The sequence below is a fragment of the Lactuca serriola genome, chromosome 7, assembly GCF_051521515.1.
Source record: "Lactuca serriola cultivar US96UC23 chromosome 7, Lser_US96UC23_V15, whole genome shotgun sequence".
NCBI classification, from domain to species: Eukaryota; Viridiplantae; Streptophyta; class Magnoliopsida; order Asterales; family Asteraceae; genus Lactuca; species Lactuca serriola.
Window position 1 is genome coordinate 167787409 of NC_136414.1, and position 26274 is coordinate 167813682.

The following is a 26274-nucleotide window of genomic DNA, read 5'->3' on the forward strand; positions in this document are numbered from 1 at the left end:
AATGATAAATGAACCCCAAAACTCGAAGTGGATGGAGTAACCATGAGTTTACTGCCGTAAACTCATGGGTTTACGGTAGTAAACTCCCCAAAAATGGTCCAAGGACCATAAACTCCAAAAGGTGGTCAATTCATGCCCTAACCACTTCATGGGGGATATGGTTCAAAAACCGTAAACACCCCTAGGTACTACCATTTGAGGAGTAAACTCCAAAGTGAGACTATACTCTCCTTAGATGCAACCCTTAACACTCCTAGCACTTGAAACAAGGTGTTTTCATGCATTAGAGGGTCTTTACTTACTTAATTGGTGATTAAATGACTAATTAGACACCATTATGTGTCACTACATGTTTCATAGGATATGTGTGTGTGTTCAAGTCCTCACTTGACACCTAGCATCCTACCCGACATTTTCATCCACTCCACTCACTGCATGTGAGTTCATACCCCTTAGTTAACCTTTCAAATATTTTTAAATGCTTTTAGGGGGGGAATACAAGTTGAATCCAACAAATTATAGTATCAATCACATGTGATTTGTAACTTGAAATCAAAAAGGATTTCTATACTTTTAACCGCTTTGCCATCAAAACTGCTTTAAATGTTTAGCAAACTCATTTTTTGTGTTAAATTGTTATGAAAACTATTTCCAAACTCTTTTTAATCCTCTTATGTTCCCAAACTATATCTACACCAATATATTTATATAAGTAAGACTTGAAGGACTTAGGACTGATAGCTCGCCTTATTTCCTGTTCTTGTTTGATTGTGGTCTTAGGGTTTATTGTTATCTGTCCAACTGTCGTTGAATTCTTAGTTATATAGTGTATATATTTGTGTTGGATATGAACGTCTTCACTCAGTTCAATACCTTCATGTATCAAAGACAGGCTACAACATGCTATTTAACTATAATAGGTATAGTTAAGGTTTACCGCTCCTTACTACCATTACTATGATACTTACCATAGTTAGTACTATTATGAGTCTCTACATGTTAAGTACTATATAAGAAGAATACTATATAGTATACAAGAGAACACCAAATACATGATACCGAGAAGTACACTATACACTAATACAAGATAATATAGTAAAACAGAATGTGACACACTATTCCTCTATACGGCACTTTACTGCGCCTTCGCCATGTAACCATAGTCTCTTGGAGGGAGAGCGGGCTCTACGTGTATAGATCTATACAGGACAGACACTCCCACATCCCGACTGCTAGCTACAGTCCGAGCCGACTAGGCCTAGGGATGACAAAATGTTACCACACTACGTGTGACCTGGAGGGTCATTAGACATTCGATCGCCTATCCGCATGGTTACATATGAATTCACATTCGGATCCCTAAATGAACAAATTAAGAAATAAAGGTAAAACAGACTCCCCGAGGTGTATTATATACTTATCACTACCTTGAGTCTGCAGTCTATTTTTCCCTTCAGCCGACAGTAACACTGCTAGAATAAAACCTTATCTTCCCATTTACTTTACATGAATGAAGTCTAAAACTATATTTTTATAACTGAGAGTCTCATTGGGAAAACTTTTACACACTCAAAGGATCAAACCTACAAGTAACCAAGTCTTGGCAGAAGACTACTTTTACTGGAAAATATAGGATTTTCTACAAATTCATACTATTTTCAAACTTGATAACAACTTTTATATTACACGATTGAAAACACTTTTATACAAGCAATGACACTAAATGCTTATGAACTCACCAGCTTTATGCTGATACTCGTTTTCAAAATAACTTGTATTCTCAGGTCATCAGTAGACAGGTACAGATGCAGCTTTTGAGAAGACGGAGCACACACAAGACTCCTCTTTATTTTGATTATACCTTTTTGGTGTCTAACAAACTGTACAGAATACGCTTGTATTACAATTACTCTATTAATGCAATGGATGTTGTTGCTTGTTTTTTTACTATTATGCATTTTTATGATACTGTACATGACGTCCTCCACCCCAAAATGTATTCTGCCGTTCTCGATTTTGGGGTGTGACTATATATATATATATATATATATATATATATATATATATATATATATATTATAATTAATGATATATTTTATTTTAATAAATCATATATGATTATATAGTCTAATTTTTATTTAATTATATATTATAGATCATGATCATATATGATTATTCATATAAATTATGATTAATGATATATTAAACTATATGAGTAAATCTTTTTAGAAAGTTAACTTATTTGTTATATATGTTTTTTGTAGTTGTTGTATGTGGATAGTTTCAAGTTTGATCATTTGCAAGTCACACATAAACGTCCAACTATTTTTATTGGACGTTAGAGAAGATAAGGTTTCTTAAGGATATTTTATAAGAGAATGGAGGATTTGGATGTGGAGATGTTAATGAACCATATGTTGAAGAAGAATGTCAAGAATTTGAGTATAATAAGGAGGAATCTCGTGGTGATGAGCATGAATCTGATCATTATAAGGATTTATGTGATGAGGATGAAGAAGATTTTGACGTTAATAAAGTTAGTGTTATGGAGGTAATTTTATAGTTTTATTCATTTATTATTTTATTAGTGTATTCATTATGACTTTTTATGTCTAAGTATTTTATTTGTAAGTATCTTTTTTCTTATGTAGGTGTATGAAAATATAATTTCATATATGTATCAGAACATGGAGGATTTGAAAAAGGATCTTGTTGTAAAGATAGATGAGGGGGTATTGAAATTTTCTCAAAGTAAAAATTTGAAAAATTGGAAATTATTATTTCCTGTTGAAGATTTAAGCACATAAAGTTTTGATTTCCATTATGTTTCACAACAAAGTAAAGAACCAATATTGACACCTGCTTTTGTTCAAGTTAATGATGAAGATTATGGGAATGATTTTCTGAATGATGATGAAAATGTTGAAGATGATGTGTAACGCCTCGATTTTCAGGTATTGAGTTATGTTGAATCCTTTTTGGCCTTTGGGTCTACTCGACAAGTTGGTTTCCCTACTCGTCGAGTAGCAGCGGGTTGGTCCACGTGTTTTAGTGACCTACTCGCCGAGACCAAGAAGGGACTCGACGAGTAGGAGCTAGCAGATGAAACCCTAATTCTTGGGGTTTTGCACCCTATTTAAAGAAGCACAAGCCTCCATTGGCCTCCTTACAGTCATTGAGAGTCCAAAAAGGCCCTAACTCGAGTATGTGTGTATTGTTTGGAGGTTTAAGCTTGAAGGGAAGTTTTGGTGGAGGAATCACTTGGGCGAAACAAGCTAGTTGAAGCAAGAGTTTGAGGGCTTCAAGTTCTATATCAGAAAGGGCTCTCTTGAAGGTATTAGATCGTTTTCCCTTGGCTCATTTTCTCCTAAACCCTTTTGTACATGAGTTTAGGAAAGGTTTCTTGTGTTTAAGCCAAGATCTAAAGTTGTAACTTCAGATCTAAACTATAATACTATTTATTATTGAGTAAATTTATGAATTTAGTTCAATACATATTGATTGAAGGCAAACGGGCAACAATCTGCGCCGCTAGCCCTTTCTGTATGGCAAAACCAATTCTTTCGAAAACAATATTTGTGGATCTAGGAGATATGACATTAGAATGCATGACCCGTTGGACTCTATTGAGGAGTTGCACCGCCTCTGGTGCAACAAACCCAAATGTATTGAATGCAAAAGGTACAAACACACGTTGATTTTCTAACATATGTTGATCTGGACTCCCCTTGGCTTCTAGATTCATAAAGCCATCAACCTTGTTAAGTATGAGCCTTCCCCCAAGGATGTGACTTCATTGCAATCTTAGTTGTGCCATTTTAGGGTCTTAAAGCCTTGCATGCACGTAAAGTTTGTAACTTTACGTGATAAGCATGCCTAAGGAAGTTGGATCTACAATTTGGGGCCTTGGCATGGCTTGAAAAGTGTCTGCATGGTTAAAGGGCCGAAGGGACTCGGCGAGTCGCATAGTCAACTCGGTGAGTCATATGAAGATAGGCATTGAACTCGACGAGTTGGATGAACAACTCGGCGAGTCCGATGAAGATTGTCGTAGACCCGACGAGTTGGATGAACAACTCGGCGAGTCAGTTAATGTTTCCCCAAATTGATGAATGTGTGTGAACCTATCGAGTTGGAAGAAGGAAACTCGACGAGTGGACTTAGGGTTTGATCGCGAACCTTGGGAACTCGGCGAGTCACTCCAGAGACTCGGCGATTGAACGAGTATCTCGAGGACTCGGCGAGTAGTCGAGGGTACTCGATGAGTAAGGGTCAACATGGACGGTTGACCTTGAATTTTGACTTTGAATTGGACTAGGGGTTGACTAGTTGACATATGGGGTACCTTGAAGAGTTGGGAACTTACGAGTATGGTTATTTTATGATAATAGGTGGTGGAGTTTGTGGCAGTGATCCGAGATTTGGAGTTTATTTACCCAGTCGGCATTTACGGGGTGAGTTATCCTCACTATACTAAGGGGTCTAAGGCACCAAGGTCGGCCCATTAAATATGTTATCCTAGCAGTGTTAGTATGTTGAGTATGAATTTAATGTTGTGTGCTCAGTGGTTATGCCAGTTAGGTAGATCTATAGGACTACATGTGTTGTTATATGATTATCTGCATGCTCGGTGGTTATGTTAGTTAGGTAGATCTGTAGGACTACCTGTGTTGTTATATGATTATCTACATGCTCAGTGGTTATGCTATATGTTGATATGTTATGTGGGATGGGTTGAGGTGGGACTGCTGCGTGCGGTAACCAACAGACCCGGGAGCATTCCAGTTACGGGCTAAGGGAGACTCGTACTGTGGGCTCGATGGCAAGCCAGATGTGAGCTGTGGGCCCACAAGGCAATCCAGACTCACATTTTGGGCCCAGGGGGTAATACAGTCTGTAAAGTTGTGGACCCTTTGCATTATGTTTGATTGTGTTATGATGTTGCTAACATGGTTAAGTGGACTGTATGTGTATCGGTATTTTGGGGGAACTCACTAAGCTTTCGGGCTTACAGTTTCAGTTTATTGTTTCAGGTACTTCAGGGTATCGGGGCAAGGCCAAGGCGTGATCGTACAACTCCTCACTTTTTATAAATTTGTTTATGGGATACTCTGATGTGATACATTTTGAAAACAAGTTGTAATGTTTAATGGATTTGAAATGTTTTAAAGTTTAAATTGGCTTGAATTTTTATGGGTATTACATGATGATCAAGGGAAATGTTCCGGTGATCAAGGGGATGGAAGTGGTCCACATGAGGGCAATATTGGTAAAAATCATGTTGAAGGTAAAGGTTATGTTAATGATCATGCATAAGAGGACGATATTGGTAAAAATAATGATTTTTTGAATGAGAAAGATGATGAACAAGGAAATGCAAGTTGATGCAATGAAGAAGAGGCCATGAATATAAATTCTGTTGTCGAAAATGTTACTAAGAGTGTGGGTCTAATTGATAGCCAGGAAGGTGCATCTTTTAGTCAATTCATTTGTGATCCAGTTGTTGAAAGTTTTCTTAAAACTTTGGACCAAGGTAAACATATTTTATTATTATATATAGTTTAATCATATATGATTTTAACTTTTTGTATTTGAATTTTATAGGTACTGAAAACTTGGTTGATGGTTGTACAAATCAGAAACGAGTTGAAGATGATGTGAATGCCAATTTGACTGGTTTTGAGAAAAATGAATTTGATGATGGTAAGTATTTATTTATGTATTTTTTATACATAAAATATATTATGATTTTAATAATTTGGGACTGTAAATTTGGGTGAGAATGATCATAAGAAAGAAGTAATTTTAGATCATACTGTTGATAAAGTTATTGTAGCAAAGAAGGATGGAGAAGGTGAAGACGTTGAAGTTGATTTGAATTAACGGAAAGCAATAGAAGATTGTTCAAATAAAAATAAAGATGGAGGTAATTAGTTTATAATTATTGTTTATTCATATATGATTGTGTTTATAATTCTTGTTTATTCATATATGATTTTTATAATTTTATTGGGTAGAAACTGTTGTAGATGGTTTAGAAATTATACTATAGAAGGATTCAAATAAGACTCAATCATTGGAAAAGGACAAAGTAGAAGGGAAAGTTGAGAAGTTTTCTGTTCCAAGTTTTAGTCTTGGATTTAGTCAAGATTCTAAAGGTTCCAAGAAGTCATCTCAAAGTCAAAGTTCTACTGAACAGATGACAAAGAAAAAGATTAAGGATATAGTTTATTTGAAGAAACCAAGTGTTGGTCCAGAGTGTGTTATTCCAAATGTTGATGTTACTGATGCTAGTCCAGTTTCTTTTGCACCCCCTTTGGGTACACTAGAAGGACCATCAAAACCAATTTCTGGCAAACCTAAAGATATAAATGAAGAAGTAACATCAATAGTAGATGTCAAAGGAAAGAGAGAAATGAATTTTTGTTATGTGTATAAGTCACCTTTTAAGGAAAGGTTAATTGATTTTAAACCAAGTTCGACACAAGTAGAAAATGTTGTTTGTGAATGGCTTTTCATTCTTCAAGGAAATCCAGGGTAATTTTTTTAAATATAATTTTTTATTTTTATAATTATAATTTTTTATTTTTAATGAAATTTAAATAAATATCTACAGGGATATTGTCTTGCTTATGGAAACAAATATTATGGGTTTTAGAGCTAATTATGAAAGTCTTTATAAAAAAACCTATTTGCATGTAAGTGTTCTTGATTCATGGTCTCGTATACTAAATCATGAAGAGAAATTTAGAGATGTTGTTAATTCTCCACTCAGATTGTTCAATATGTTGACACTATAAGTTTTTATTTTATTCTTTTCTTTTCTTATTTTTATAATCATTAATAATTTTTTTTATTAAATATTTTACATTTTATTATATAATCATTTCTGATTTTTTTATATTAGAGACTTTGTTATTTGAATATATTCATTTGAATGAAAATGGAGAATATAAAGTTTTCAAGGAGAACTTCTCTCGCAGTATTTCTGGTGATAGAGACTTGAAGGTTTTGAAGGATGTTGATATGGTATATTTAGTTTTTTATTATACATTTATATATACATTTATTAATGTTTTCTTTCTAATATAATACATGTTGATGTTAGGTATTTTTCCCTGTTCTGAGGCAAAAGCACATATATCTTATTGTTATCAATCTGAAGAAACGTGCTTTTGAGGTTATTGATAATGGTGTAGATGATGTTGATTTCGATGATAAGTATGGTGCAGTTTTTAAAACTCTTGTAAGTTTCAAATCATATTTATTATTTAGATTTGAAATCATATATGATATGTTTTATAATTATTATACTTATATTTTTCTGATGACAAATCATATATGATTTTCAGAAAAAAGATTTTTTTGAAGTAAAAGAGATCAATCATGTTAAAGCAAATGAAATGGATGATAAAAATCTTACACCACTAAGATTGATAATGCCATGGAGGACAGTTTACAACAAAGCGGATTGTGGTATTTTTGCTATGAGACATATGGAGAGTTATTTTGGAGAAAAAGGTTCTAAATGGAAATGTGGTCTTCCAAAAGAAGGTGGTTCTCAAGAAAAAATTCTGGAAAAGTTGAGAATGAAATATGCAGCAGTAATTTTAACTTCTGAGATTAATACAAAGCGTGATCATGTGTTGAAAGCTGCGTATGAGTATCAAAAAGTTGATCCAAAGATTCGTGGTAAGCAGCATATGATGCTCAATGAAATATAGAAAGAAGGTTGTCAAAATTTTTTTGATTGAATATTTTCTTATTTTAGAAGTAAATGGATGATGTTATAAGAACAAGATTGTTTATGTAGTGTATGTTATGGATATTCTGAAGAATGTTTGTTTTTATGGTGAAAGAAAACAAGTTTATATGTATTTTGGTGGATTTTATTATGTAAGTTTGTTTCTATGAATTATGTTATTTAATGTTAATCATAAGTAATTATGTTATATTTTTATATGTAATTATGTTTTTAGTACCGATTATATCTTGTTTGTATGTAATCATTAGTGATTGTATCGATTATTCTTTTCTGTTTTTGTAATCATAAATGATTACATATGTTGTACAAAACATTATAATTTATTATATCTTTTTCTTGATAAGTGAGCTTATGTTTAGTGCATGGAATACATCACCATGCATAATCTTATCTTTCTAAGATTTTAGTTTTGTTTTTTAGTGTTTGTAATGAAGAATCTTTTCTTTATAAATCAAAATAAATTGGGGAATCCAGGTAGTGTTTGAGTTGTGAATCTATTTTTATAAAGGGGGTAGCCTCGTGCTACCCCTTATATTTGCTCAAAGATGAGTGCTTATACTTCCCCAATGGTTGGTTTTTTTATATTAATTTCTTCAATTTTTAATTTAATTTTTTTATATATCACAATTAATTATTTATGATGTAAACAACTTCCATTTCATTTCAAGTAAATTATGGACTCTATTAGTCAAAAATAACTAATTTTGTTGTATCTAATAAAATGTTCCCCATATTTTCAAGATTCTTGTTCTTTTAATCATAGCTAGATTTTCATACTGATTGTATATGACTCCGAGAACTCCACTTCCACCATTACTTAAAAAGCTTATCTTCATTGAACATATCAGATATTTACTAGATGTCTTTGAAGTAGAGGAATGTTGTTCATTTAAAGAAGATTTCTTTTTAATGAACAACATTTCTCTACATCAGATATGTAGTAAAGATTTGTTATGTTCAATAGAGATAATATTTCTAAGTAATGGTGGAAGTGTTCTTAAAGTCAGCTACAATCTGTATGAAAATCTAGCTAGGAATATGAAGAACAAAAATCTTGGAAAATGGGGAACATGATATTTGAGACTTGTGAAATTATTTGTTATTGAAGATTTTATCTTGTTTGATGTTATTCTATGATGGTGATTAGAAGTTGATTTTCTAGATGGATATTGTTATGCTTATATTTTTTATGATCAGTGTTGTATATTTGTTAGGAACAATGTTGTTGTATATGGTTATATGTAATGAGTTTTGAAGTAGAACTTAGATGTTATTTATATTTAATAATATTTTTAATCACTTATGATTAAACAAAACATATGAATTGGTATTACATAACCCTTTATGATTATACAGATGAATATTGTATAGGTTATATGTAATGAGTTTTGTAGTAGAACTTAGATGTTATTTATATGTAATCATAAATGATTGCATGTATTGAATAACAGTTAACACATTACATAATTATTTTATTTTTATAATCATAAATGATTACCTAATACCACTTTATATGTTTTTTTAATCATAAGTTATTATATACTTTTGTAATCATAAAAGACAAAAGTTAGATTGAAGAAGGTTTAAGATGGAAAATTTTCAAGAAAACTGATTCGTTATACTATTAATAAAATCAAAGAAAGAGTTATCAAAGTAAATTCTATTTTATAAAAAGAGTAAAGTGTAGCAAACAAAAAATATATTATTTAGAAAAAAATCCTGACTTATTCATTACTGATTAAACTAGTAATTATCAATGTAGCTTTTGGTGATTGTTTTGATGCAAGTTTTATTAGGTATGTACGCAAGTTATGAGGGGCTCTTTCTCCATATCCTGAGCATCTTCTTGTTTTCTTGTTTGAATTTTTATATTTTATTTCTGCTGCACTTTGAATTCTATTTTTCTTTCCACTTCCTTTATTGCTTTGAACATTAATGTCAATGTCTTTTGAAATAGAAATGCCCATAAGCTTTCCTACCTCTTCAACATATGTCCTATTTTTCTGCAATTCATTTTTAGGATCGTTCTCCTATTCCTTCAGCATGCTTTCTGTTTTCTTAACAAACAAATCCATTTTGTCTTTATTTTTTCTTACGTATTCCAAACATGCTTCAAAGTTGTAGTATGCTTGATTGACAGATCTGTTAATTTTACTGTCTCCTGTATCATATACATGCCTACCAAAGTGATAATGCCTTGATATCACATCCTTTCTTTAACGATTCTCAATTTAATGTTCAGGTATTTCCTTAATTCCATATTTCATGAGTATGTTGAATGCATGCCTGCACAAAGTCCCAAAGCGGTTGAAGTGTTCACAAGTACATTTTACATCATTTATTGGAAGTTTTATTTATACCTGTTCAAAATAAAACTAAAGCATTAAGTGTTTTATAATCATAACTGAAAATTTTTGTATATTATGTTTTGATTCATCAAAAATTAAAATAAGAATACATTACCTCAAATTCTGTTTCCAGATCATTGTCTTTGTTCAGTTGTTCCACTTTGTATAACTCTCATCCGTTTTTTGTTCCAACATGTTTGTATTGGCAGTACCAGGAACCTTTGTAGATTTCTTTATCTACTTCATAAAACAATGTACTTGTATAAACTTTTGCAGCATGTTTTTCTATTGGTCGCGGTGAAATAAATTTCTATATTTCCTTCTTTGTTTGATGATCAAGCTCCTTTTGTGTATTTCTTTGTTTTTGAATTGTTGTGCCATTGTTCATCATGAAATGTAAAAATAAATATCCAGATTGCGAGTAAGTGTTGAAGAAGGAATTCATGCTTTCTGATCTTGAAATGGTTTTCATCAATCCATACATTATAGTGTCACTAAAGTATGCAGGTATCCATTTGTCACGTAATTTGAACATATCATTGAACCATCTTTTATCTTCCCGATTGAATTCATTAATAATCAACTCCCACTTCTTCTCAAATTCATCAGGTTTGATATGCATGTTCCATACAAGCTTGTTAAATCTCTTCTTGAAGTCTTTGTTTTTAAATAAATCGCCAGTAACCTATGAATGAACAATTTTCCTTATATAGGTATAAATTATATACTTATTCGGATATATCATATATGAGTAATCATATATGATTATGTATTGTAATGTAGGATTAATCATATATGATTATCTGATAATTCATATTATTATAATCATATATGATTAACTATTCTAATAATATGAATTATCATATATCATACTATATAATCATATATGATTATATATTGTATTATCATATATCATACTATATAATTATATAACATTAATCATATATGATTATACAGTATGATATCTGATAATTCATATTATTAGAATACATAATCATATATGATTATACAATATGATATCTGATAATTCATATTATTATAATCATATGTGATTAATCATATATGATTAACTATTCTAATAATATGAATTACCATATATCATACTATATAATCATATATAATTATATATTGTATTATCATATATCATACTATATAATCATATATGATTAATCATATATGATTATACATTATGATATCTGATAATTCATATAATTAGAATACTTAATTATATATGATTATACACTATGATATCTGATAATTCATATTATTATAATCATATATGATTAAATATTCTAATAATATGAATTATCAGATATCATACTATATAATCATATATGATTATATACTGTATTATCATATATCATACTATATAATCATATATGATGATATCCGATAATTCATATTATTAGAATAGTTAATCATATATCATTACATATTTTTATTTTTATTATACATTTGCTTGTGGTTTTTTCATTATGTGCCACATGCATAGTCTGTGTCTTGAATTTGGTAAGACAGATTTCACTGCTTTTTTTATTGTTGGATCTTGATTAGTTAGAACAATTTTTGGTGCTTTCCCTTCATGAGCTCTAAGAAAAGCTTTAAGTAGCCATTCATACGACTCAATTGTCTATCTACTCAGCAACCCAATGCCAACAGTAACTGATTTCTTGTGGTGGTCAACTGCTGTGAATAGAAAAAATACCATTTTATACCTATATAAAGAAAATGTGTTTAGTACAATCATATTTGATTAATAGTATGTTTAAATTTAATTGTATAATTTTTTTTATTTTAATCATAAATGTATAAATTATGTAAAGTATATACGTTAACTTACTTGTTTGTTCTAAAAGTTGCATCAAAAGATATAACTTCTCCAAACTCTTTATAAAAAGTCTTTTCTCTTTCATCTGCCCAAAACATAGCAGCCAACAGATCTCCATAACGTAGGAACTCAAATAAATAATTTGGGTAATGATCTCTACGATCATTCATTTTTTTATCATTATTTGAGCATCCTTATAACATAAGATTTTATTTACTCCTCTCCTCAAGTTTTTTTTAGTCTGTTACCTTCGCCCCTACATATTCATATCCTCCTTTCAAAACTGCTCGCATTTTGTGAGCCATTGTTGGACCAATTTTAGCTTTTGATGCATGTACTACAAACTCTTTTTCAGAATATGACATCTTTCATGCCTTTTTCGTATAAGGACTTTCCTCAATACTTTCTAGTGGGTGGTTGTGCTATTCAAAGAATTTCTTAACTTTGTAATCTGTTGTTCCATAAACATTTTAAAATATAACCTTTGTTGTACACCCATTAATTATCTTGTTTGAATTTGGTTTCCTCTTGATAGAACGTGTAGCCAACGTATCACAAGGTTCTGGTTTATCCTTTCCACCCCTATTGCATATAACATATTTTTTTTATTTGGCTATTGTATTTTGATTGGCTACTCAATCTTGTATGAAAACCTGCCATTTCTGCATAATCAGTATACATTTACTGCCAAATTTAGTGATTTGAAAACACTATTTACAACTGGTACAAATTCTATAGGGACATCTGGTTTATATTCAAATTCTTCAATTATGTTACTGCAATATGATTCATTTGTTGAATTGGACCTTTCACCTGATAAAAGAAGGGAATGATAAATATGTTATTATATACTTTTATGTTGTAATAATTATATGTGATTAACAATATGTATCTATATAGTGTAATATATTATTAATGATATTTTAGTATGAAAAATCATATATGATTATAGATATTAATATATTATTAGATGTTAAATCATATGTGTTTGTACATTGTCTCATATGATTAATCATATATTGTACTGTGTAATCATAAATGATTATACGTATTAATTTATAGGTAATCATACTTTATATTGTTTAATCATGTATGATTAATCATATGTATTTGTAGTTTGTAATATATGATTAATCATATTTTATGATGTATAATCATATATGACTATTCATCCTAATATAAGATTAATATATATTTCAATTTGAAAACATATATGATAAATCAGAATTACAAACTATAAATACATATCATTAATCATACATATGAATAATCATATATAATTATTCATCCTAATATAATCATATTTTATGATGTATAATCATATTTTATGATGTATAATCATATTTTTTTTTACAATGTCTTATATGATTAATCACATATTATATTGTATATCATATATGATTATATTATTTAATATATAATTAGTCATATATTTAGATCTATGAACACATATGATAAATCATATGTTTTTTTAAATTGTTATATACGATTAATCAAATGTTAGTATGTATAATCGTATATGATTATACACTGTAACATATAATTAATCATAATTTATACTGTATAATAAAAAAATCAGAATGAAGTGTAGAAATTGTAATGTAATACATAGTATTAAAACGAATTATTTGTACCTTCGATACGAATCGTATTTTGAAGTTCTTCAGAAGTCAAAGAAATTGAATCGATTTGTTCATCGTTACGAGATGAATTGATTTCAGCTAACAATAGTATCAGTTGCGATTGACTCGTCAATTTCTTTTGAATTCGACATCATTTATGAAAATTGATTTTGATTCAATTTTCAAATGTTCTGTTGCTCCCTTGAATTGCGTTGATGAATGTGATATGTTTGTTTCTTCGATTTGAGGATTATGTCTCGTATTTATGAATATATGAACTGATGCTCTGTTTTGATCGTTTTTTTCGATTTGAAGATTGCGATTAACTTGATAACAAATTCAGTAAAAATAGGAACTTTATGATGATATTGAATGATTTTTGAAGATTGAACGATATGGTTACGTGATTGATATTGAGAATCGATGATTTAGCGATAAGATGATTTTTAGAGAAGGAAGGTGTCCCGCTTTCTAGACATTAAGTTGAAATTTACTGTTATACCCCTACATCATTTAACAGTTGATGGAAGTTGAGGTTAAGTTCCATTGGCTGATGTTTAATCTCACAATCTCTAATTTTTTTATTAATCTCAAGGGAACCATCCCTATATATATATATATATATATATATATATATATATATATATATATATATATGTGTGTGTGTGTGTGTGTGTAACTTGATCTTTAAAGCCTCTATATGTTGATCGTAATTTTTTTAAGAGCCTCTAAAGATAAATTGATCGTACTTATGAGTGTTATTTTTGATGTTTATCTTTGCCAAATCTAAAGTTTTAAAACGTGAACCATCCTTGTGGTTTGCCAAAACCTTTGGATGGGGTCCAAAAAGTTTCCAGCTTGCACCAAAGGTCTAAAATCAAGGTTTTCATGGGTTTTTCGTCCATTCTGTCATTGTCCGTTTGTTTGGAGCCATTAGTGCCATCACGTGCCCTCCATGTGAGGGCATTTTGGTCATTTTAGGTCCTAGCCTCCGTTGCTGCCACTTCAATTAATAAGATTGCAGACTGTACTCACTCCTTCGTCTTCTACTCATACCTCTTTGGATTCAAACGCAAAAACCCTAACGATCGTCTGAAAATTGGATTGTGTTCATGCTTTTGAAAATGTGGGGACTTAGAAATGTTGGAGAGATTGTCAACGTTCAAGAAGTTTATGGTAAGATTCAAACTTAGAAAACTCTGTATTTTATGATCAAGCTTCAAACTTTGAAAAACTCTAACTAACAATCGTCTATTTCTGTTTTGAAGATGGTTACCTCAACATATTCTCTAGTGAACTTCATCACGGAGGGAGTTTCACAAAGTTTCCAAATATCAGGTATATTAATGGCCAAGTAAGGTACTTTGATGTTGTCGACATTGATGAATTTTTTGTTCATGAACTAGACTTGACGATGAGAGAATTAGGGTATGATGGTACTAAAATCATGTATTACCATTTCCGTTTGCCTAATGAAGGATTTGACTTTGGACTCCGAGCATTAGGTAACGATGATGATGTGCGTAATCTCTCACAGTATGTTACCCATAATAACAAAATGATTAAAGTGTACACAGAGCATGGTCAAACGAACTTGCTTACATATTTTATGTCCCCAACTGGTCTAAGAAGGGTTATAATAGAAGACATGGACAATCATGGTCCTCGTAGACCCTCATCACCTGTAGTTGCTCATGAAGTGGTAACTCTAATCCAAATTGATGTTGGTGAGGGTGATTTAGGGTTAGCATTAACCTTATACAAATCAGCAACACCTGAATTTAGTAGGTCTAAAGGTTGGAAACATAGTAAAGGGGCATCGTCTTGTAGTAGAAAGCTTAACTTGGATTGGGAAGGTGGTCAAAAAACAATGGCAAGTGGTGAAGTTGATAAAGGTAAGGGTGTAGAAGGATTTACAGATGAATATGTTGTAGTTAATGTAGAAAAAGAGTTAAATAAAGAGATTGATGTGAATGAAGAACTTGACATGAACAAATCCAATGGTGAGGGTGTAGAAAGATTTGCAGATGAGGGGTATAGAGTTGTCATGGATAATGATCCTCAAGGAGTCAATGAATTTTCAACTAACATCAACATAGATGATGAGTTAATGACAAACTTTCAACCTTTTGAAGGGTTTGAAGACCAAGATAGCATCCCATTTAATGGGTTTGAAGGCCGGTTTGAAGGCCAAGATAATATTCCTTTCAATGATGAGTGGAGACAAGAGGAGCCTGATGACATTGAGTTTGAGAATCAAAACAGTGAAGATGAAGATAGTGACTTTATGATTGATGAGGACAACAGAATTGAAGATGTTGACGTTGACATGGAGGATTTCAATCTAAATATTGATACAGAAGCAGAGTTCAATGGATGTCAAAGTATGGGTGGTCAAAGAAATGAAGATAGTGATGAAGAAGAGGATTTGGAGGTAATTGATAATGACGAGTGGGATTCACTAAGTGATGACTCAGGGGACAACAGGAAAAGAAGAGAAATGATCAAAGAGCTGGGGAAACAAACATTATGTTCTGCTGGTGAGGTGCACAAGGTAGCTTTTCATATTGGGCAGAAATATAAATCCAAGAAAGAATTGAAAGATAAAATTGACCTGCATGCTTTAGAGGCAAGGAGGAATATCTCATTCACAAAAAAAACGACAAGAGTAGATTAACAGTTGTTTGTGATGGAACTGTAGTTTTAAATGCAAGTGGGGTAGGTGGACCTACCTCTGGGAAAAAGGTAAAGGGTAAAGATGTAAACTCAGATAAAGTTAAATGTACATGGAAACTTCATACATCTAGGTCAAGTGAACAGGATTATTGGTTTATTAAGACCTATAATCAGAAACACATCTGCCTCCAAACACGAAAAATCAGATCTTGCACAACAACATTTCTTTCCAAACGTATTATGGATCGGATTGAAGCTAATCCTGGACTACCTGTTCGTGCCCTACAAGAGCAACTCCAATCAACTTATGGAGTTAGTATTTCAGAAGAGAAAGCATTTAGGGCAAAAGCATTAACCACCAAAAATGTTGCAGGGGATTACGTAAAGCAATATGCAGCTTTGAGAGACTATGTACTAGAGCTACAAAAGACAAATGAAGGTACAACTGTAAAGATTGATGTGGTTTCTGAACCTGTGGTTTCATCCCCAACTAGGCAATTCAGAAGGATATACATGTGTTTAGGTCCTTTGAAGAAAGGATTTAAGGCAGGTTTGAGAGAATTTTTAGGCTTAGATGGAGCCTTTATGAAGGGACCTTTCCCAGGTCAAATACTAAGTGCAGTTGGTGTTGATTCCAACAATGGAACCTACCCATTGGCATATGCTGTTGTTGAAAGTGAAAACACTTCAAGTTGGAAATGGTTTCTTCAGTGTTTTGCAGAAGATCTTGACTTGTATTCAAATTCCAACTTCACCTTTATCAGTGATAGACAGAAGGTACTATAGTTACATTTAATATTGCATACTAGTTTCATTACAGACTAATGCTAATTACTTATTTTGTTTTGGTGAAAACAGGGTCTTCTACCAGCCATAGAACAATTGTTCCCTAATGCAGAACACAGGTTTTGTATTAGACACATATACCAGAACATGAGGAAGTTATTTAAGACTACAGAGTACAAGGAGTATTTTTGGAGGTGTGCTACAGCCACCACCATACCAAAGTTTGAAGCTGTAATGGTAGAGCTAAGGAATTATGACATAGAAGCATATCAGTGGCTCTTGAAAATCTCTCCACATCATTGGGCTAGAAGTCATTTTTCAGGTATTTTCTCAATTTGTTGTCTTATTTTTTATTATAGTATAGATATACACTAACTGTTGTTTTGTTAATGAACTATTAGGAAGGGCAATTTCAGACATGTTATTGAATAAACTTTGTGAAGTGTTCAATAGCAAACTTGTTAAAGGGAGAGACAAACCCATTATCAGTTGTTTGGAGTTCATCAGAGAGTACCTTATGAAGAGAGTATGCAATGTGATGAAGGTGTTAAACAAGTGTCAAGGTCCATTAACTCCAACTGGTACTAGGATTTTGGAAGCAAACACAACACTAGCTAGTAAGTATCATGCACGATGGAATGGGGGACAAAAGTATCATGTTAAAGGTTCATGGAATGATCAACATGTAGTGGACATGGAGAAAAGGGAGTGTAGTTGTAGAAAGTGGGAGCTTACTGGAATTCCTTGCAAGCATGCAATTGCAAGCCTAAATGAAATGGCAAACAATAATGAAAAGGTGGGAGAACTATACACCTATGTGCATAAGGTGTATTGGCTTGATACATGGAAAGAGATGTACTCCTTCAAGGTGGAGCCTATCAAAGGTAGAGCCATGTGGCCTAAGAGTGACTGCCCAACAACTCTTGTGCCTCCACCACACAACAAAGCTATAGGCAGGCCAAAAAAGAAAAGAAGGATTACAGCAGAGGAAAGGATTGAAATCCAGCAACGTAAGAGGCAAGCAAACAGTCAAAGTCAAAATGATAATGAAACTCAATCACTGAGCAGGAAGTTTTTAACTGTGACATGTAGTAAGTGTAAGCAAAAGGGTCACAATGCCAGGATTTGCAAGGCCAAAGATGGGAATTGATGTTTAAGTACTTTTTATGTTTGTGAAGACTTGTTAATGCACTTTAGTTGGTACTTTGTTGCCTTTTTTTGGTTCCATTTTGATAATGTACTTTGATGCCCTTTTATGGAACAATGTACTCCAATGTTTTGATAATGTACTTTAATGCCCTTTGTTGGTAATGATTGTGTTTTGGCATTTATCTGTTATGGTCCCCTTTTGGTAATGTTGTTTGTTATTTGTTTATGTTGTAATGTCAAAGTATGAAGATGTTATGGCGATGTACTTAATGTATGCATGTAAAACCATTACAATTACATATTCAAGCATAGAGAAAAACCATTACACTTGCATATCATGTCAAGATCAAACCTTTATAATTTCATATTCATAAAAGGATAAAACCATTACACTTCCCATTGTCATAAAAGCATTACATATACAATGATCCAAAAGACAACACTTACAACATATACAAACCACAATTAAACCTTCTAGCACCAAAAGACAACATTTTTAAGTGGTTATTACCAACAAAAAAGCCCTAACCTCTAATTCCTATTTCCAAAACAGCACAAACAACATAAACAAAACCCACGAGACAAGTTAACACATCTTCAGCTGACCCACTTCAACCTCATACCTATTCATTGTTCTCAACAATCCTGGTATGATAACAGTTGATCTTTGACACATAGGGGGATCGAACCACCCCAAAAATCCACATCTGGATCCCTACAAGAATACATTAAAGTAGAAGAGTTATTGCATAACTACCGAAATATCATAACCTAATATGAGTTTGCTTACCATTTTAGGGCATGCATAGAAACGACGAGCAGGGTTTCGTGAGGTCCATGAGGTTCGCACAACAGCAACGTTCCCACAGAAGCAGAGCACCATTTTTGAATCTCGTAGCAGTAGAAGTAGATGAGAGACGAAGAAGAAGAATCCCTTTGGGAGACGAAGAAGAAGAAGCCCTTTTTGCTGCTTCTCTGTAAATAAAAATGAAGAAGAAGAAGGGGATTGCGTATGAGTATGTATATAAAGGAGAAATATGATATTATTTAAAATAAGAACCTAAAATGACCAAAATGCCCTCACATGGAGGGCACGTGATGGCACTAACGGCTCCAAACAAACGGACAATGACGGAATGGACTAAAAACCCATGAAAACCTTGATTTTGGACCTTTGGTGCAAGCTGGAAACTTTTTGGACCCCATCCAAAAGTTTGGCAAACCACAATGACCAAATTTGCAGTTTTGTCAATATAATATGATAACCGAGCACAAATGAACCTAAACAAACATTAATTAACGAACAAGATCGGTGTTCATATTCGTTCGTTCAAAAAAATTAAAATAAAATTGTTTATTTTCATTAATTTATTGTGTAATGAACCTAGACAAACTTTCTAATATTTGGTTTCATTTACAAATCTAATTGTTTATAAACCACAGAAACCAACTTAATATCTTATTAAAAAATATTTTTTTAGTTATAACCAACTCTCATAATGTTTAAGTATAAAAAGTATTGTCGATTTATGATCCTTAAAAAACTAAAAATTTTAATTTTTTGTTGTTATTTTATGTTAATATTATAAATGAAAATATATTAATATTAGTTTTTATTGGTAAAGAAAAAAATCATAGAGTATTAATTTATTTAACTTGGATCTTAATAAATATAAAATATAAAGTCTTATAAAGTCTAACTAATAACACTATAAATTTTGCAAAAAAGATACTAATAATTAGACTCACCGATGATGATACCTGTAGCCATGTAGGGGAGATATCGATCGGATATTTTCCAAATCTCTCGTAACTTTGAGCATAGAGGGCCGGTCGTGCGATGTTTTTTTTTAATCCAGATTTTTTGTCTTATTAGGTTTTGAGTTGGTTTAATAAACAAAATCTAACATGAAATAGAAGATTTTGTCAACTTAGCAAAATGTTTAAAATGAATCAATTTAAATCATATTATATGTTTAATATGTTAAAGACTAAATCACATAAATGGTCCATGTGCTATTTGAAAAGTCCCAATATGGTCTACATTATTGAATACGATTGAATTGTTAGTGAAACGATGGGTATTTAATACCTCGAAGAAGTTTATTATAGTATATTATTGTTGACATTGTGTAAAAAATCGTCAGATGAACCTTGGTGTTTGGATCAATTTAGGATTAAATCCTCACCGTTTAAACTCTTTGTTTACGGTTTTGTTGACGGATATATCTTCCACTTTCGGAAGCTCACACAACTTCCTCTTCCAATTTTGAAGTTTTAGTAGAGACAGAGCCAAAATTCTAGAATAAAGCATAGATCGTATTAAATTATTCAAATATATTTTTATATTCTAATAATATAATAGTCTTTAAATTTAAGAGAGAATTTGTCAAAAGAAATTAAGATGTAGATTAGATTCATTTTTTATATTATTATAATAACATAACAGACTTCAAGCAGATTTGAAGCCCGAAACAGAATTAGAAAAAGGAGTCATTCGAATTATTCGTATACAAACATGAGAAGAAAATACTTACAATTATTGCATCATGAGTACAAACAGTAAAAAGTATTTACATAAACTTACTAACTTTTACTTTTCTTTCAATATCTCATACACACAGAACAAAGTATAAATATTATGACGTAAACATTTATCCAAATCATGCAAAATTGGTTTCTGTATATGTGAAGGCAGCTTATAAAATTGGTTTCTCATAAACTTCTCCATGTTTCATGTTTATTTAGTTTCAAATTTAATGAAAGCAACAACCAAATGACAACTATAGTAATATAAATATACGAAAACAATTAAATCACAAATCAAATAAATATTCATCGTTTGAGGATTGAGTACTGAAAACAATTATAAAATGGTATAAAACAATAAATTTGAAGTGGATTGATGTACTGGGCTAGACTATTCCAAATGGACTGAAATATATAATTATGGGCTTCATTTTTCTGTTGTAAAAAATTATAAGACAGGTCCTTCAAAAATTATTAGGAAATCTTCATAAAATTTATAATATTTTGGTTAAATTTATACAAAAGCCCTAAATTTTATTTTGTTTATAAAAAAGTCCTAATTAATGGATAAAAAAAATTCAAATCAGTCATCTTTTACCGGCAAACTATTTTTTCTCGGTTACGAATGTCTCATTATTTGGCACAGTCTTAATTTTTTTTATTTAAATTCTTTTACCCTTTCATTAAAAAGCTGGAATTTTCTTGGTTGAAATTACGAATAAGAATAAACGTCATTAAGCTCCATACAATTATGTATTAAAGACCTCCATAACCAATTATTTGTCACAAAACAATGACGTTAGCATCATTTTGAACTCATCGCCGTCCATATAATCCACTTTTCATACAAATTTATGTTACAAGTATCATAAGATATTCAAATTATATATTGAACATCTTAGTACAATCTACCTAAAAGTAAGTTAAAGGAAAACCAATTGTTATGTTCGTATAAGAAATCATTCACCGATGACAAACCAATCAATACAATAGTAGGTTAACTGAGGTTGTACGAATTATAAAAAAGAATATAAGTTTTATCTAAATGTTAATCATATATGAAAATTTCCTCCGTTGATCAATTACTATATGAACATAACAAGTTATCCATGGATTAATTACTATATGAACATAATAATTCCTCTATGGATCAATTATTTAACGATTCCTTCATGAATCAATTACTTTATGTTAATAAAGTAATTGATCCATGGAGGAATTGTTCATATATATGTTTAAGATTTAAGGCTAAAACTCATGTTCTTCTATATAATTTGTACAGTCTCACCTAACTTTCCACTATTTTGATTAGTTTATCATTAGTCAATGGTTTTTTATATGAACATAACAGTTGATTTTCCTTTAACCTACTTTTAGGTAGATTGTACTAAAGTGTTCAACACATAATTTGAATATCCCATAATACGTATAACATAAATTTGTATGAAAAATGGATTATATGGATGACGATGAGTTCAAAATGATGCTAGGGTCATTTGTTTTGTGGCAAATAATTGGTTATAGATGTCTTTAATCCTTAGTTTTATAGATTTTAATGATGTTTATTCATATTCATGATTTCAACCAAAAAGTTTTCAGCTTTTTAGTGAAAGGTAAAAGAGTTGAAATAAATAAATAAATAAAATAGGACTTTTTTTATAAACTGTATCAAATAATGAGATTTTTCTGAAGGTAACTGGTTAAAAAATAGTATGCTGGTAAAAAATGGTTTATTTGAATTTTTTATCCAGTAGCTAAAACTTTTTTGTTAAAAAAATAAAATTTGGAACTTTTACATAAACTGACCCAAAATATTATGATTTTTCTAGAGATTTCCCAAGAATTTATTACATAGGTCCTAGTTTTTTCATATATACCTTGTTTCTACATGGCTATACGCTAGGGATGAAAGTGGGACCCGGAAAACCCGGAACCGGTTAACGGGATTTTGTAGAACTAGAAATTGGACCGGTATATAGGAATCAGTTCCAGTTCGATTTCGGGTATGGTACCGGGTAAAGTGGGTCTAGAACCGGAAAACCCAGAAACATCAAAGTGGGTAGGTTGGAACCGGATAAAGTTGGTTTAGAACCGGAAAACCCAGAAAAACCGGAAATTTTTGGTAATTACTTACTACTTAGTGTTTTGAATTTTGAAAATTTTCATATTGATATCCCGACTTTGGGGGACTGTAACTCATTGAATAAGAAACCAAAATTAACATAATTATAGTCTAAAATCATGTACAAACTATAAAATACACTCTGGAAAAACCGCATGTCAATCCGACTTTAAAAAAATGAGATATGCAGGTGTTAACATTTTCACGGAATACAAATTACAAAAACAAATAGCTGAAAAGTTGAAAATTTTCAGTTTTGATATCCCGACTTCGGAGGACTGTAAATCATTGAATATTAAACCAAAAATGTCAAAATTATAGTCTAAACTCATGTACAAACTGTAAACTACAAGTTAGAAAAAACCACATGTCAATCCGTCTTCAAACGAAATAGATATGCATATTTTAAAACTTTCACCGAATACAAAAAAACTAAAAAACTAAAAACTTTCAGCTTTGATATCTCGACTTTGGGAGAGTGGAAGTCAATGAATATAAAACTAAAAATGGCAAATTTATAGTCTAAAATCATGTACAAACTCTAAACTACATGTTGGAAAAAACCACATGTTGGAAAAAACCACATGTCAATCCGACTTCAAACGAATTAGATATGCATGTTTTAAAACTTTCACCGAATACAAAAAAAAACTAAAAAACTAAAAACTTCCAGCTTTGATATCTCGACTTTGGGGGAGTGTAAGTCAATGAATATAAAACTAAAAATGACAACTTTATAGTCTAAAATCATGTACAAACTCTAAACTATATATTGGGAAAAACCGCATGTCAATCGGAGTTGAAACGAATGAGATATGCATCTTTTAAACGTTTCACAAAAACCGGTTCCGGCCATAAAAGTGGTTCCGGTTCCAAACACCGGTTCCGGTTTTTAGACCCGATTTACCTGGACCCGATGGACCCAAACCCGGATTACCCGGAACCCGGATAAAACCAATTTTTAAACTTGGAACCGGAACCAGTTCTATATATTCTGGTTCTAACGGTTTCGGTTCTGGTCCGGTTTTTCGGTTTTAAATCTCATCCCTATTATGCGCATACGCCATACATGTTGTCCTCATGTTAATACAATTAGTAAATTATATCCATCATGATAATAGCATCAAGCTTAATAATCTCTAATGTTAAACTCTTAAAGGGAAACATGTATGCAATAAATAACAAAATAATCATTTGGTTATTCATCATTTGTTTTACTTCCAGTTATTACCACCCACCCATGCCTGCCATTTTAGAAACTCGTAAAATGGTGATGATGGATGTTTTGTTCCAAATTGTAAGGAGAAAGCAAAGTTAAGTCCTTACCACAAAGGAAGAGAAATCATGATATGGAGTATCTACCTGATGATTTGTTATTTTGGGAGTTGATGGAATAAAAAAATTAGATAAGTAATCAGTTAAGAAGAAAATTAGGGTTTTTTTCTCTTGAGATTGTTTGAGCTCTAACGTCAGAGAATGTTTAAGATCTAGATTTCTATGGTTTTGATCACGTACATCTCGAAAAAATTCCTACCTCAGAAAGTATTGCATCAGCTTCAAGTTAACCAAGCCTAAGTGCTACCTATAAGTTTTTCGAGCTCATAACAAGCCCCGTGATAACTTGAATTCTTATACTATTAATTTTAGCATGAATTTGATTTTGGTTTTAGCATATTTAATATTATTTTTGCGTTAAAGTGTTAAATTTTATTGTTTTGAATATTTTTATTTGTTTAAGCGAATTTTATGTAGATTTATATGAGCAAGATAATAGCTTTGAGCACCATTAAAACCACATCGAAAGCCTTCCAACCATGATTGCAATCTTGTAGTAAGATCTGTAATCGAGCAGAAAAATGAAGTGATATAAATGAATTTTCGGATTTTTGGCAGCATTGCGCAATCTTCTTCAACTGATTGGAGGGGAAATCATTGTTCGATTGAGCTGAAATTTTATTAGTGTCTTCTTAACTCGTTGATTTTGAATCTAACCAAAAAATGAATGCATTTGGACAACATTTGATAAGGTTTTTTTTGCCTCAAAGAACATCATTCCACCAGCCCATTAGCATGACTTTTGGCCTAATTTGCAAGTGAAGCCCATTTTTCTGTGTTGGAGTATGACATGAAAAAATGTAGCATTTCATAATAAAAAGAAGCATCACACAAAAAACACAGACACGGAGGCATCACACAAAACACACATAGACACATAGAAAGGAGGGTAACAACTCAAGAAAGAGAGGATCTATTTCTTCCTTTTTTTTCTTTCTTCTGTTCTTTATGTTTGGAACATTACTATCATGATTTTACCATATTGTTTTTTAATGATTCATTTCCTTTTAGATTAAGCTAATTTTTGTATTAACACTTTAATTATGGACGAAGTTTTTGGAGCAACAATAAATGACGATTTGAAGAAGTTTTTATCATTTTTGTTCTGCAATCGGTATTTTGTATAACCTTTTTATCTTTTTATTATTATTATGAGTAGTTAATTTGTATTTTCAATATTCGGTGAGTCAATTGAATAATTACCTGATTAAGATTAAGAGTAATTTTATATGAGTTTTGATTGGTTTTCCATGTATGCAACTTCTATTTGAATTTCCAAATTATTCTTGTGTTTTTATTTTATGAGATTAAATACTTGAATGACATTAGTTAGTTATTTACGTAATTATGTAATAGATTATCAAATTAGTTAGTAACAAATGGTTTTGATGTATATTTTCATCTCATTTTTAAATCATGAAGTTGTGCTCTCCAAAGTAGAAGTATAAGGCTGTGACTTCCTTTAGATTTGGTGATTCTCATAATGTCCGTCACTTTCATGAACTAAATGCTTATTTGACTCATGACTTTGATTAATACTAGGCGAATGCCCGCGCGTTGCGCAGAAACATCTATATAGCTGAAATCTTTACACATATATGTTTTTTTAAATATAACAATAATGTTGTTAAATTTGATATAATAATTCGTATACTAAATTGATATAGTGTATTGACTATTTTGAATTATATGTTAATATATATACATCTATTAAAACTGCATAATCTCAATATTTTAAATGACCTCTACCCGCAGGTGACTCATGAATAAAATTAAATATAATAAATAGTTTAATGCTATTTATAGTTGTTGTTATTATTAATTATTTTTTTTTTAATTTATTTGCATAATGTTTTAATTTCTATCATTGTAATTATTAAAAACATCAAACATTTTTTTTATTTTAAAGGTAACAATATAATCATTTATATAAAGTTATTTTCAACTATTTATATTGTAAGTTATTTTAATATACTTATTTGAAAGCTTTTAACGATTATAAAAATATTTTTAGAAAATATTTTAGTTAAATTGATATTACAATTTAGTTTTTGCATTTAGCACTACAATTTATCACTTTTAACTATTCACAAAATATTCTTTCGATTTTTAAA

General features: G+C 31.1%; 1 protein-coding gene across 1 annotated transcript; it reads left to right on the plus strand.

Moving 5' to 3' along the window:
* Positions 1-16479: 16479 nt before the first annotated feature.
* LOC145064537 (protein FAR1-RELATED SEQUENCE 6-like) lies at positions 16480-18175 on the plus strand. The gene is made up of 3 exons (XM_079011966.1): positions 16480-17016; positions 17098-17347; positions 17427-18175. The coding sequence occupies exons 1-3, from the start codon at positions 16480-16482 to the stop codon at positions 18173-18175; spliced, it is 1536 nt and encodes a 511-aa protein (XP_078868092.1).
* The last annotated feature ends 8099 nt before the right edge of the window (positions 18176-26274 follow it).

Bases quoted from the DNA above. Each gene is read 5' to 3' on its own strand.
- LOC145064537 (XM_079011966.1), top strand. From the start codon at position 16,480: ATGGATCGGATTGAAGCTAATCCTGGACTACCTGTTCGTGCCCTACAA. The intron at 17,017-17,097 runs GTACTATAGTTA...TGGTGAAAACAG, and splicing joins TTATCAGTGATAGACAGAAG to GGTCTTCTACCAGCCATAGA. The intron at 17,348-17,426 runs GTATTTTCTCAA...ATGAACTATTAG, and splicing joins GGCTAGAAGTCATTTTTCAG to GAAGGGCAATTTCAGACATG.